At 40.2% G+C, this 14651-nt stretch overlaps 1 protein-coding gene across 2 annotated transcripts in view; it reads right to left on the minus strand.

The window, feature by feature from the left end:
* Nucleotides 1–295: 295 nt before the first annotated feature.
* LOC145979445 (uncharacterized) overlaps nt 296–14651 on the minus strand; it is a 26243-nt gene continuing 11887 nt past the window's right edge. For both annotated transcript variants that reach the window (XM_083112347.1, XM_083112348.1), the window contains exons 3-4: nt 9988–10464; nt 296–2314 (exon numbers count right to left, since the gene is read on the minus strand). In XM_083112347.1, the coding sequence (XP_082968473.1) occupies nt 832–2314; nt 9988–10464 (1960 nt within the window). In that variant the 3' untranslated portion in view covers nt 296–831. The remainder of the gene's footprint in view (nt 2315–9987; nt 10465–14651) is intronic.

Genomic DNA, 14651 nt, shown 5'->3' on the forward strand with positions numbered 1-14651 from the left:
TGATTTGAAGAAATACCCATCTATTGCCAATTTTATTGCTATATTTCCAACGAACTTCAGATACTGCATCTTTTCTTAACCTATGGACAAAGTTTTAAAATGTATGGGCATGTATGTTGAAGGTGTGAGGTGTAAATCCCATAAAACACAATCTACATCTATACAATTCAAAGCTTTGTTTCAAATGCTGATCCCGTGAATTAAATCTTAATTCAACTACATTTTCTTTGTGAATTCTTTATTGCATTGAGTACACTCAGAAGGCAGAACACAATCATCAATTAGTAAATGAGACTTCAAATCTGTTTTTCATTTGAATGCTTTGTTCCAGTGACTACATAGAAAAGCCCAAAAATCATCATATATCATGAGAAGCCAATAGACTTTTTGTTCTGTTGAATAATATCATAAATGAGCCCTCAAATCTATTTTTTGGTTGAAACCTTTGTTACAGTGAGTAAACTTAAATGGCCGATTCAGCATGAAGCAGTAAATGAAATGGTAATTTACATTTCTCTGTGAATGCCTAATTGCACTGTCTACACTCAAAAGGGGCGAAAATCATCATGAATTAGGAAATCAAAAGATTAAATTAGTCTTTCGTTTGAAAGACCTGGGACAGTGAGTACACAAAAAGGCCTGATTATCATCATGAATTAATAAATGGAAAGTTAAATGACTTTTGATTGTGAATGTTTTGTTTTGTTGACTAAACTCAAAAAAGATTTAACACCATAATGAATGGGTAAATGAGCAGTCAACTAGATCAAAATGTGAACATTTTGTCAGTGAGTTCACACAAAATGCCGAATACCATTGTGAATTGGAAAATTAGGAATCAATTGACTTTTGTGCGGGGAATGATTTATTGTTTTGAGTACACTCAAAAGGCCGAAAATCATCATGAATTCGAAAATGATAGATCAAGTCTTTCTTTCGTTTGAAAGCTTTGTTACAGTGAGCACACACGAAAGGCCGATGATCATCATGTATTACTAAGTGAAAAGTTAAGAGCGTTTTCGTTCTGAATGTTTTTTTGCATTGAGTACATTCAAAAGGTCGCAAACCATCATGAATTTGTAGATGAGAAATCAAAGGTATCTTTTGTTTGAAAGCTTTGTTACAGTGAGCACACTCAAAAGGTCGATTATCGGCATGAGTTAGTAAATGAGAGGTCAAGCTTGTCTTTCGTTTGAAAGCTTTGTTACAGTGAGCACACTCAAAAGGTCGAATACTGGTGTGAGTTAGTAAATGAGAAATCAATTGACATTTCCTTGGAAATGCTTTATTACATTGAGTACACTCAAAAGGCAGAACACCATCATGATTTCGTAAATGAAAGGTCAACTGCATCTTTCGTTTGAAAGCTTTGTTACAATGAGTACACACAAAAGGCAGATGATCATCATGTATTACTAAATGAGAAGTCAATTCACCTTTTGTTCTGAATGATTTAGTACATTGAGTACACTCAAAAGGTCGAAAACCATGATGATTTAGTAAATGAGAGGTCAGGTCTGTCTTTCGCTTGAAGGTTTTGTTACAGTGACTACACACAAGAGGCTGATGATCATCATCATGTATTACTAAATGAGAAGTCAATTCACTTTTCGTTCTGAATGCTTTATTACATTCAGAACACTCAAAAGGCTGAATACCATCATGAATTTGTAGTAAATGAGAAGTCAATTGGCTTTTGAATGTGAATTCTTTTTTGCAGTGAGTACAGATGAAAGACTTCTTGTACTTGTTACTTTTCAGATGATTATCCACATCTCTCTTCTTCTTCAATGCTCTACCACATCCATTATGATGTTGAAGATATTTACTATCATAATTTAGTATATTGGAGGTTAGGGAGGGAAGAGATTCATTGCATTGAGTAGTAACCAAAGGTGACACAGTATCATGAATTTTCAGATCTACATTCAAATTTACTTTTGTATTCATTGCTTCATTGCATGGTATACAATTGGAGGAACCAAGATCCTCATGAACTCTGAAATGATTGATCAAGAGAGATTTTTTTGGGAAGCGCCTGTTGCACTTCTTATATTCAAATAAGCTAGTATCTTTGTGATACTTAATATTCCCATTCGAGTTTTTTCTCAGCCTGAACACCTGGTTGAAATGGCAACCTTTCGACGATGAACTGTCTTCGCCTTTTCTCAAACAGGTAAAATGTATGACACTGTCCTTTGAATCCATTACTTTACATTGCATAACTTCGTTAGTTCTTGGAGAAACATCTACATCTTCTCGTTCATCTCTCGGATCACCAGATTCTACTGTAATTCCCTCTTTGTCAAAATTACTGGAATAAGAAAAATAATACCTGTGGCAATTTTCATAGTATTAGTAACATTATAATGTACATTGTAAGATTTATAGTTCCACTTAAAAATTAAGCCTTATGCCTGTGTGTGAATTAGGTTATAGAGAAAAAACACTTTTGTAGAATTTCAGAATTGAATAGTGCTCAAAATATGCGTTTCACTCGATTAGAACAGCTCAAAAATCTCGGCTCAATTTCTTCTCTCCTTCAGTCTTGATTCCTCATTTGAAATTTTCTGTGGCTGAGTGAATAGTCTAATCAGTGGCGTAGCAACATATCGCGAGGCCCTGGGTGAGATTTTAATGGAAGGACCCCATCTGTTCTTTAAATTTGAAATCAATGTGAGTCTATACAAAATCTTCATTTATCCTGAAAATGTATTTCTGTTTTCCAAAAGGTGAAATCTGAAGCTCTAGGAAGGAAGAACTGCTATTAATATCCATGTCCTCCTTATGTTGAAAACAACACAAGAATTTAAATGTGTTACACTTGTTATCTGGCAGTTGGGTGTGCTTTATTTTTAAAATATTAAAATATGGAGTGCAATGTCAAGAGAAAGAAGCAACGATAAATGGGTAAAAATGTCCAAGCAAAATATCGTGAATTTTTCGTAAATGTTTCACATGAGAAACACCAAAATGGTTATTATAGTAAGTACGTGTCAGTCAGTCAGTCAGTCTCAGAGAGAGTGAGTGAGTGAGTGAGTGAGAGAGAGAGAGAGAGAGAGAGAGAGAGAGAGAGAGAGAGACACACACACTCACTCACTCACTCTCTCTCACTCTCACTCTCTCTCTCTCTCTCTCTCTCTCTCTCTCTCTCTCTCTCTCTCTCTCTCTCTGTGTGTGTGTGTGTGTTGTGTGTGTTGTGTGGGGGGGGGGGGGGGGGGTGGGGGGGGGGGGGGGGGGGGGGGGGCGCGCGCGCGCCTGTGAAATATCAAAATAATATCGCTTTGAAGCTTACAGGCTATACTGCATAACATGATGGAAAACTTTCACATTAAGTGGGAGTGCAACACATGCTTTACCTATTCTCGATCACTTGCTTCATTCTATTTCAATCAACATCTCCTTTCCTAACATTTTCAGAGTTATAAAGCATATACTTAGAAATTATACATGGTGTTTCCGGCTGATGATACAAACTTTCAGGAATGATGGAGAAGGGCACATGTATCAATTTGAGATTAGGAATCCTGGTCCGGAAACGACTTAGTCGAAAGTTATAAGCGAAAATCGGTGTATGAAGATGTAATACTTTTATTACCTGCAAACGTTTCACAAGCTGCTACATTCACAACAGTTGTTCAAAGTGGCATCTCCAGCTTCACCGCAGACATGACATCCTCCCAAAAAGTTGTGGCGTACCTGTTGGAACAACCCCAGGGTCGTTCGAACAATGTCACAAGCAGCGAAAATTCTTGCCAGGAGATCCTCTTCAGTCTACTACAGACGTCTCGTACACAATCATGAGGGGTGGGAACAGGAAACTCCACTACTGCACTGCAGATGGTGTGATGTGTACATCTCAGACATGGTCAGTTCCGATGTGAGGTCGGTTGACTGCATTCTGTGTTTACAAGTTGAAGTGTGACAGTCGATCAGCCATAGTGAAATGGAATACACAGTAGCGAACTTTGCAGACATGATTTTCGTGTACGGACAAGTAAATGGAAAGAGTAGGGATGCCGAGAGGTTGTATCGGGCCAAGTACCCACATAGGAGACATTCGACCCACACCATGTTTCCAAGATTGTTCCAACGGTTAAAGGAAACAGTTCATGTGGAACCACAATACAGGACCGAGGAGGACAACGATATGTACGGACACCCGAATGGAAGAAGCAGTGCTTGCACGTTTTGGATGAGGAGGCTTCAATCAGCACTCGATCAGTTGCACGTGAAATGGGTGTCATGCAAAGTACTGTGTGGAAAATAATACGGGAACAGCAGCTACACCCCTATCCATCGTCAGAAAGTGAATGCTTTGACTCTTGCTGACTTCGGACCTCGCGTCAAGTTCAGCCAATGGTTACTGCAATGCTGTATGGTCGATCCTAACTTTCCTGCGTATGTTCTTTTCTCGGATGAAGCCTGTTTCACAGAGACGAAGTACTGAATACTCGCAACAGTCATGTATGGGCCGGTGAGAATCCCCAAGCTACAGTTGTGGGGAGCCACCAATACAGATTTGCAGTGAACCTGTGGACAGACATAGTCAATGATTATCTAATAGGCTCGTATCTTCTTCCTACTTGCTTAACTACGAGGGTCGTTCAAAGAAAAAGTTTCCCCTTTTCTTTTTTTTCTTTTTTGGAGAAAGTAAGAGCGCAATAAATGAAATGAAACTAGCAATGTGTTCTTTCATCTTTCCTCTACATTTACACACAATGCAATGTTCGTGCGGGCTACCGTGCATGCGCGGCACGTGATTAGCGTGAGTAATGCAGTGAGAAACGTGCCCTGGCCATAAGGAGTAGGCGAGTCATGGCGGAACAACGTGTTTTGGCGGTGTGGAGTATTGCTCACAGAGTTTTTGAAGAAAGGGGAAGAAATAGTCAAATGCTGCACATTATTGCCAAACACTGGAGGAAGTGAAAAAAGCAATTCGCCGCAAACATCCTGGACTCCTTTCTGCTGGTGTCATTCTTTTGGATGACAATGCTCGTCCCCATTCGGCAGCACTTGCACAGGATAAACTTCGAGAAATGAAATGGGAAAGCCCTGTCTTCACCCAGAGTGACTTGTTTCCTGCACTGAAGTCCCAGCAGCAGGGTCAACATTTTCACACTGATTTGGAGGTTCAGACTACCATGAAAAGTGTTCGTTCCCTGGATCCCGAAATACAAGGGTCGTTCAAGGTTGACCGGGACTTTTATTTCTGCAGAGGAAATAGGTAGCAGAAGAAACACCAAACTATGTCAGTTTTTCAAAGTATTCTCCGTGCGCGCCGAGGCACCGTTGCCATCGTTCTGGCAGCTCCCGAATTCCTTTGGCGTAGGAAGAACTTGGTTGTTGTCGTAGCCACTGGAGGACATCGCTCCGCAGTGCTTCATCTGTCGTGAATTTCTTCCCTCCCAGATGGTCTTTAAGGGGTGCAAACAAATGATAATCACTGGGGGCTAAATCCGGACTGTAGGGGGGATGGGGCAGAACTTCCCAGCGCATGTCGACCAGAGTTGTTGTTGTCACATTGGCCGTGTGAGGGTGGGCATTGTCATGGAGAAAAATGACATTTCCAGACAACATCCCAGGTCTTTTCTTGCGAATGGACTTTCGTACAGCACCACTCAACAATGTGAAGTAATACTGGGCATTAATCGTGCTCCCTTTGTCCAGAAAATTCACATGGATAACGCCCTTCATGTCGCAGAAGACACTTGCCATGATATTTCCAGCGGACGGCTGCGTTTTGCTTTTCTTGGGGGGCGGGGAACCTTTATGCTGCCACTCCATGCTGCGTCTTTTGGTCTCTGGGGTTGAAATGTGCAACCATGTTTCATCACACGTGATGATGGATTGCAACAATTCATCACCTTCTGCTCGAAACCGATTCAGAAGCTGTTCACAGACCGTCCTGCGTGTCCACTTCTGATCGAATGTCAGCTGGCGGGGAACCCACCTTGCACAGATTTTGCGGAAGCGTAAGTGGTCGTGAATGATCGTCTCAACACTCCCGACACTGATATTCACCTCGGCAGCAATATCCCGCACTGTTACTCGCCGGTTCTCAAGAATCATTTGCTCAACACGTGCGATATTCACTGGTGTGACTGCAGTCGGGCGAATGTGTCCATGCACTTCATTTGTCACCAGCTCCCGTCCTTCGCGAAACTGCTCACACCATTCGTACACTCTTGTCCGCGACATGGTTTGTTCACCATACTGTGCTTGCAATCGTCTGAAAATCTCAGCTGGTTTCACTTTCTCCTTCACGAGAAATTTGATTACACACCGATGCTCCACAGCCACAGACACACTGCTTGCCGCCATGTTTGCTGCAACTGCTGCACATTCGCGAAATACGTCATGCCGGGCGCTAGTTACTCGCGAAGGAATACATTATGTCACCCACACGTTTCATCATGATCCGGCTATTCATCGATTTTTTACGTACGAAAATCCCGGTCAACTTTGAACGACCCTTGTATTTGCAGATGGCTTTCAAGAACTTGTGCAACGATAGGACAAATGCTTGTGCCGCCTTGGAAATTATGTTGAAAAGTGAGAAAAGATCATGCTACTTGGTGCAACTTGATTTTTGTCTGTAACTTAAGAAATCATTTGTTTGCAACATAGGGAAACTTTTTCCTTGAACGACCCTTGTAACTTTGCCTGCATCAAAGCTGGGGGATGCCACTTTGAACAACTGTTGTGAACGTAGCAGCTTGTGAAACTTGTGCAGGTAATAAAAGTATTACAGCTTCATACACCGATTTTCACTTATACTTTTGACTAATTCGTTTCCGGATCAGGGTTCATGTGCCCTTCTCCATCATCCCTGAAAGTTTCTATCATCAGCCTGGAAACACCCTGTAGGCAGACATATATAAGCCACAAATGCAAACCAATATTATATTTTCTGCAGTTTATGTGAACAAGTTCTACATCACCCACAATCAAGTTATGCTTAATAATGAGGAAATACAAAAAAATGTGGTGCAACAGAGAGCTGCTTAACACTCACGCTTATCTTGGAAGTTTAGTTAAGAAGGACTGGAGGTGGTGTAACTGGTCCTAAATTACATCAAAGGAAAGAAGGATGGACGATCGTGTTTGCACATATGCTAATTGGTTCACACGAGAAAGAAAATTGGGGCTGTAACACTTAGCACTCTTTAGTAATTACAAGACTAGTGATGATACCAGAGGGGGCATGAGGAGGAAAAATGGCTCCCTCCCCCCAACAATTGTTTTGACAAGAATATTTTCCATCAGTGATTAAAACGGAACCCATAGAAAAGAAGAATCACTTTAGCTTGTTGCATTTTCACCTTCATTCTGATAAAGAAATAGGATGGTATAAGACATAAGCAAGTTACTAAAGATATATCTGCGAAACTTACTTGTAAATGTTCTATTAATTTCGGTGGCCTGCCCAGTGTAAGTGCAACTCACTTTACATTGGCAGATCCATCATATCTGACAACGAGCATATACAACACAACAGCACCTAATGGATGCAAAAAAATCCCAACTCACTACCGGACTACCAAGGCACCTCAAGTTCAATAAACACAGGATCCAAAAAGTTTCTGTTAGGCATAAATCGCACATGATAATCGACACTAAAATCAGAGACGCATGCAATTATGCACTTTCCACACAAGCTGAACTTCGACAGCGGTCAGGCTCATCATGTTTGGCTCCCGCTATTACAACAACACAAACCCATCACTTGTAATAGACGAAATGGCTACACCAGCGCACCTAGCGGTAGTCGAGGAAACAACAGGAACTGGAAGTCAACCTAACAGTAAAGCATCGAGTTCCCAAGTGGATGGTGACAGAGGCCACCGAAATTAATAGAACATTTACAAGTAAGTTTCATGGATATACCTTTAGTAACTCGCTTACGTCTTATATTGGGAGTTTAGTTAAGAAGGACTGGAGATGGTGTAACTGGTCCTAAATTACATCAAAGGAAAGAATGGGGGACGATCGTTTTTTGCCCATATGCTAATTGGTTTACACAAGAAAGAGAATCGGGGCCATAACACTTAGCACTTTTCAGTAATTACAAGAATAGTCATGAAACCAGAGGGGGCATGAGGAGGAAAAATGTCTCCCTCCCCCAACAATTGTTTTGACAAGAATACTTTCCATCAGTGATTAAAACGGAACCCATAGAAAAGAAGAATCACTTTAGCTTGTGCGTTTTCACCTTCATTCTGATAAACAAATAGTATGGTATTTGTGTAAAAAACTTGAGATTAAAAGTAATTGACAGTGCAATATAGACTCGATTCAATCTTATTTCCTGAGGAATCTAAACTAATTCCAATTAAAAAAAAAAAAAGTTCGTTTCTTGTCCAATATATGATAAGAGAGGCTAGCAAACCCTTCTTAATGTTTTCCATTGCCAATGCAGCAGGCAAGAAGAAAGGAAAAATTTTCACAAACGAGTACCCTCCTCCTTCGAATCCGTCAACTAGGAAGGATTCCATAAATGTGTGGGTAAAGAAGCAAATGGTGATCAAGGCCTGTTGTCAATTTTCCACTCACGTTCTTGTGGAACAAAGACACCTCAGTCACACACTTACATTTTGTCCAAGCTCTAGGGAAAGCAGCATTTAGTGAGAATTGGTTTGGCAACAGTGTGCTTGTTTTCCAATCATGAGGCATAAGGATCACCCGATATCATCTGCAAAAAATGTCTTCTTCCATTCCTGTCCATCGAGGGAGGTGTGACGACAAAGCAACCTCACCCCCCCCCCCTTTCTTTGCTCCCTCCTCTCACAGGTCTGATTGAAACAGCTGTGAAAGGAAGGAAAGGAGAGAGAGCAGTTCCCTGGCCAAAATAACATCCTTCTTGCAAATTTTATGACATGACACAGCTTGGAAAACATATAAAGCAGAAAACGGGAGTTTGGGCAAACATAAGATCAAGGTGAATGCCCTATTATTTAACACAGCTTTAGCTGGGGTCTGGATGGCTCAACGAATTGAGCAGAAATATAAAATCGGGGTTCCATACTTTGTCCCGCACTGTGCCTGTGCAGTCTAAGGTGCAAGCTTTGAGCTCTGACTACAGATCACATACAGGTTCGAGTCTTCTTGGGAGAAATCATAACTTTTCTCCTACAATTTCAGCCTGTGTATGGGACCTGTGGCCACCAACCATCGTGAGGAAATTGGGGATTAGAAATGAGTAGCATAACCTGGCCATAGAAAGCCTACAACAAAGACGGGATTCATCATGCTGACCACACATCACCCCATAACTGTTTAAATGATGTGCCACCTCTGATGGGACGCTGCGATGCCAGGGGTCCCGGGTTCGAATCCTGGCTTGGGCATGGACGTTTGTGATGTCTATTCATCAATATCATCATATCATCACTCATCCCCATCTTCGCAAATTAGCTAAAAGTGGCACAAGAAGCGAATTAAAATAAATCAAATCAAAACCTCTTATAGGAGTGAGGCCGATACCCAGTTGATAGGCCCTGGCCTGAAAAGGTGGTTGGGCCACAAGTTATTGTTAATATTATTCACTTTAATAAAATGAATGCACCCTTATATATATATTGAGATTGTTCAGGACAAAATACATCACTGATTACTGGTACACACATGAAGTGCAATCATAAAAATAATTGAAATTCATTTTCAATAACTTAATATTAACACTGAGTACAGTTTATCATCACTGTAGTTATTTAATTTTAATATCATAGGCCTTGAAAGTTGTACATCTTTAGTCTCTCTCTCTCTCTCTCTCTCTCTCTCTCTCTCTCTCTCTCTCTCTCTCTCTCTCTCTCTCTCTCTCTCTCTCTCTCTCTCTCACACACACACACACACACACGCATGCACACACACACAGATATATTTTAGTTTTCATGCTGCTTTTATAGCAATTGCGCAAGTCTAGTGTAATTGAACCTTTATTATTATGCTACTTTCTAACTTGTGTGTCTTATATCAAAGACATACCTTGTACATGGAGCTTCAAAATCATCTTCTGTTCTCAAATCTGAAAGTTGCATAGTTTCATCTGTGATGAAAATTTCTTCACTCTTGATAGTAAGAGCCTTCTCTTCACATTCTCTTTTAGGTTTTTCCTCCACTACATCTGTCTCAGATTTAATAGTGTGTTCTAAGGTAGTTTCAGAAGTGAGTTCGTGTTTCGTGTTGCAATTCATTGTATATTCCAGTACACTTTTTCCTCTATCATGTGCTAAGTACAAATTGTCTTCCGAAGTATTTTTCACATCCAAATCAAATTCCTTTGACCAATTGCTGAATGACGCTGTAGGCTTCATACTTTCCCCTTCTGCACTTGTTGCTGAAATTCCATCAGCTATATTTGACAGTTTGCAGATTGCTTTAACATTTTTATTTTCTGACAGAACAAAATGTTCCCTAGATGCCTCATCTTCAGATTTGATAATAAAATCTGGTAATTCGATACTAAAAATAGAAAGACATATATTTATAGATGAGCAAGAAAACATGTTATGAAAATGTTTAGGTGCTTATAAAAACAATATAATGAAACAATTTTTTCTGGTATAAAAAACAACCCTTGTATGTTCTTGTCTGTTGTACACTTTGCAGTAAAATTGGGTAGAAATGGTAGCCGTGGTAAGAATTCTTACTTGTTATGTGACTTGTTGATTCTTCTGTGGACAATGGACAATGTATAATGCCACACATTTTTACATTTAAATAAAAGTTGCAGACATTCATATCGGTTACTTCCTAAAGCATACTAAAATCGTGAAATGGATAACATCTTCCAGCTTTCAGAAGATATTATATTGATTAATTGACAATTTGTTTTGCATTCAATGTGCCCCACGCATTTAAAAAAAAAAACTCCTGGCGATCCATTTACACATACAGTGGAACCTCAATTTTACATTTTTTAGTAGACCAAGCTGAAAAACTTAAAATGCTGGAAAATGTAATACACGGAAAATTTTATTATATGTTGCTATGTTGTGACCATCAAGATTGAATGTATGAGGGAGAATCAAATGAAAACCGCAAAAGTGCCATTAAAAATATTTTTTTTTTTTTTTTGCCATTTGGAAATTTGCAAACACAGTCCTTGACGTCTTTCCGAGCTGGTAGTACGAAGCAGTACCGGTAGATGGGGTTCGATGTGAGTACCAGCTGATTCAAGATGGCGGCACCACTACGCAGTTGCACCAAGCAGGGACAGTGTGAAGTTATTCGAATTTTATGGAGTGAAGGTGTGAAACCGGTTGATATTCATCGGAGAATGCAGACGAAGTATGGGGACGCCTGTCTGTCACAGCGGTAATACTACGATTGGTGCAAGAAATCCGTAGAAGGTACGACTTTATTGACTGATGCTCCCCGTCCGGGTCAGGCTCAGCGAGTTGTGACAGAGGAGTCCATAGCCGCAGCAGATCATCTTATTCAGGAAAACCGGCATGTCACTTTGGCTGAAATGGCTTCCTTGCTGAATATGAGCTTCGGTTCAGTACAAGACATAGTGCATGACGAAACTCCGCTACAGAAAAGTATCCACCAGGTGGGTTCCTCGACAGCTGACGCAGGAATGGAAAGTCCGTCGGGTTGACGCATGTCAAGAGCTGCTGAGGTGTTACGAAGAGGAGGGTGAGAATTTTCTAGCTCACATTGTCACCGGTGATGAAAGTTGGGTGCACCATTTTCAACCGGAGACAAAACGTGCAAGCAAAGAATGGTGACATTCGTCTTCGCCGAAACCAAAGAAGTTTCGCAGCCAGCCCTCTGCAGGGAAAATCATGTTGACTTTATTCTGGGATAAGAAAGGTCCTATTCTGGAACACTACATGCCCCCACGTACGACAGTGACTAGTGCCACCTACACCAACCTTCTGAAGAACCATGTGAGGCCAGCGATACGCACAAAGCTAAGGGGATTGCTGAGTGCAGGTGTTTTGCTTCAACATGAAAATGCCTGTCCTCATTCTGCTCGTGCAACCATGAAAACCATCGATGACCTACACTTCAAGTGCCTACCACATCCGCCATACTCACCAGATTTGGCACCATCTGATTTCCACATCTTTGGTCCATTAAAGGAGCACCTTGGAGGGCAGAGGTTAAAGTCTGATGAAGACGTCCAATCGGCGGTACACGAGTGGCTACACAGTCCACCGAAATAATTTTTCTCACGCGGTATCGAAGCACTACCTATCAGATGGCATAAGTGCATTGAACTGGGAGGGGACTATATAGAAATATAATGTACAATCAAACATATCCCTGCATTAAAATAGTGGGAAAAAATTAATTGCAGTTTTCATTTGATTCTCCCTCGTATAATGTGGGAAATTGTAAAATTGTTGGACGTATATCGTTTTAACAAAATTTCCACTAAACACAGCAGGGACGTCGGAACCAGGGGGGGAGGGAATCATATATATATATATATATATATATATATATATATATATATATATATATATATATATATATATATATATACCATATTGCCTCACTCACTCAACCCCTAATCCCTCGCAATGACGTATCCAGGTTGTGGGTCCAGGGTTCAGCCCCCCCCCCAAAATTCCTTAATTTTTTTGTGGATTCTGAAAATAACACCCACTAAGTTATTTTCTTTAAAAAAAACTGTTTTGGTACAGTAAGTGAAGTTGATGTGTTTTTTTTAATAATGTGAATATATATGCAGAGGTGAAATACTAAAAAGAAATACATTGCATTATGTGCCAGACATTAAAACTATTGACAATGTGTGAAACTCGATTTCAAGACAAGCATGATTCACTTCATGTTTTAGTTAAATTTCTTCAACCTTGTCGGTTAAGCACAGCCGTCCAAGTGAACCATCCCAAGCAAGTGATCTTCTAGCCGCAGTCGAAAAGGGGGCTTTCTTAATTGTACTCTTTATCTGAGAAACGTCTTTCAGTTTCACTGATGAGTTGTCAAAGCATGCTTCACTCTGCCCCTCCCCTCCACGTGGGAGTATGATGCACGGACTCGCGGGTCTACGTTGCCTTTGGTTTACTGTACTTTTCCCGTCAGGGCTCCGGCGCCTGGACCCGCAGCCAGTATCATCCTCTGTGGGGTTATGTGTTGTTCTTACGTGTGCTGAATGTCTCCTCAGGTTCAGCTTTAAGCAATGGTATGAAGATTCTAAGAAAGTTTTATCGGTCTTAGTCTTTGCTTTCTATTCTCAGTCATTACGTTCTTCTAACTTTGTTCTAGCCATTGGTAATTTTCTATATTTAAATGATATGATTAAAAAAAAGTCTTGAACAATTAAGAACTTTGATATATTAAGGAGCACCTATTCTAGATCGTGATGTAACCTCAATGAAGCTGGTATTGCCCCAATGTATACATACCATCATAGTTAATTGAATTGAATTGAATTGTTGTTTATATCCACTTTATGCACAGTGAGGCTAATTGGGACTGGACCAACAGTTTAAAGTGGGATCCGAACTACTATGCACCTCCACCGGGTATCGAGCCTGTAACCCCTTGATTACAAGGTGATGATGCTACCGTTGCGCCATTGGGAAGGCTCACCATCACAGTTAAGTAAGAATAAATGGAATTGAATACGTCAACAGAGCATCGATATCTGGTTAATGTATTTATCACTGCTTGTTTGTGGAATTATATTACCTAGAGCGGAGAGGACGATGGGAGCAGCATCTATAATTTAATCTAAAATGTAATATAAATTACATGAATATATAAAATATATAATTATTAATATAATTTATATTAATTTTATATATATATATATATATATATATATACAGGGAGGTTATTGCAGCATGACACCGCAACAGCGTCGGCCGCTTGCCGGCCCAGTCATGCAACAGGTGCCGGCAAATTGCGTAACAGATAGCCCGTTACACAAACCGCTTGTTTTGTAATGTTTCCACTTTTCACAATTATAGTTACAATTACAACTTAAATAAGCACGTACCTTGTCGTAAGGATGCTGGAAAAGGTGTCCTCTAAAATACAAATATTTCTGGCACTTTATTTTTGACATGTAATCTTTCTTAGACACCGCGAGAGCGTCGGTCGCTTACCGGCCTTGTCATGCATCAGGTGCCGCCAAATTGCGTAACAGATAGTCCGTAACAGAAACAGCATCGCGGCGCATAAAGCAAACCGAAAGTGTAAAATTATATTTAAAACTAATAATAATGATGATCACTAACCTTCTGTGTTATAAATGATGTTGAAAATGACCTCCTTCAACACCAATACATTTCCGGCATCTGCGTATGAAATTCCTCTGAACATCCATAAGCTCCTCAGGTGTGATTCTGGCAATTTCTCTTCTTATATTTTCTTTTAAATCCTCTATTGTACGCGGGTTATTCTGATACACTTTGTTTTTTAATGTTCCCCATAAATAATAATCAGAAGGAGTAAGATCGGGGCTACGAGAGGGCCACAACTCAGTACTGATAATTCTGTCCTCAAAAATCTCGGCAATAAAATTAAGTGATTCATAAGCAGTGTGAGCAGTAGCAGAGTCCTGCTGAAAAAATGACTGCTGGCATTCAATGTCCGTTAATTGTTCAAAAAAAGGTTGTAGTATGTCTCTTCGATACCTTTCACCATTGATAGTACCTTCATAAAAAATA

This window comes from Lepisma saccharinum, chromosome 26 (genome assembly GCF_977018435.1).
Source record: "Lepisma saccharinum chromosome 26, izLepSacc3.1, whole genome shotgun sequence".
NCBI lineage: Eukaryota > Metazoa > Arthropoda > Insecta > Zygentoma > Lepismatidae > Lepisma > Lepisma saccharinum.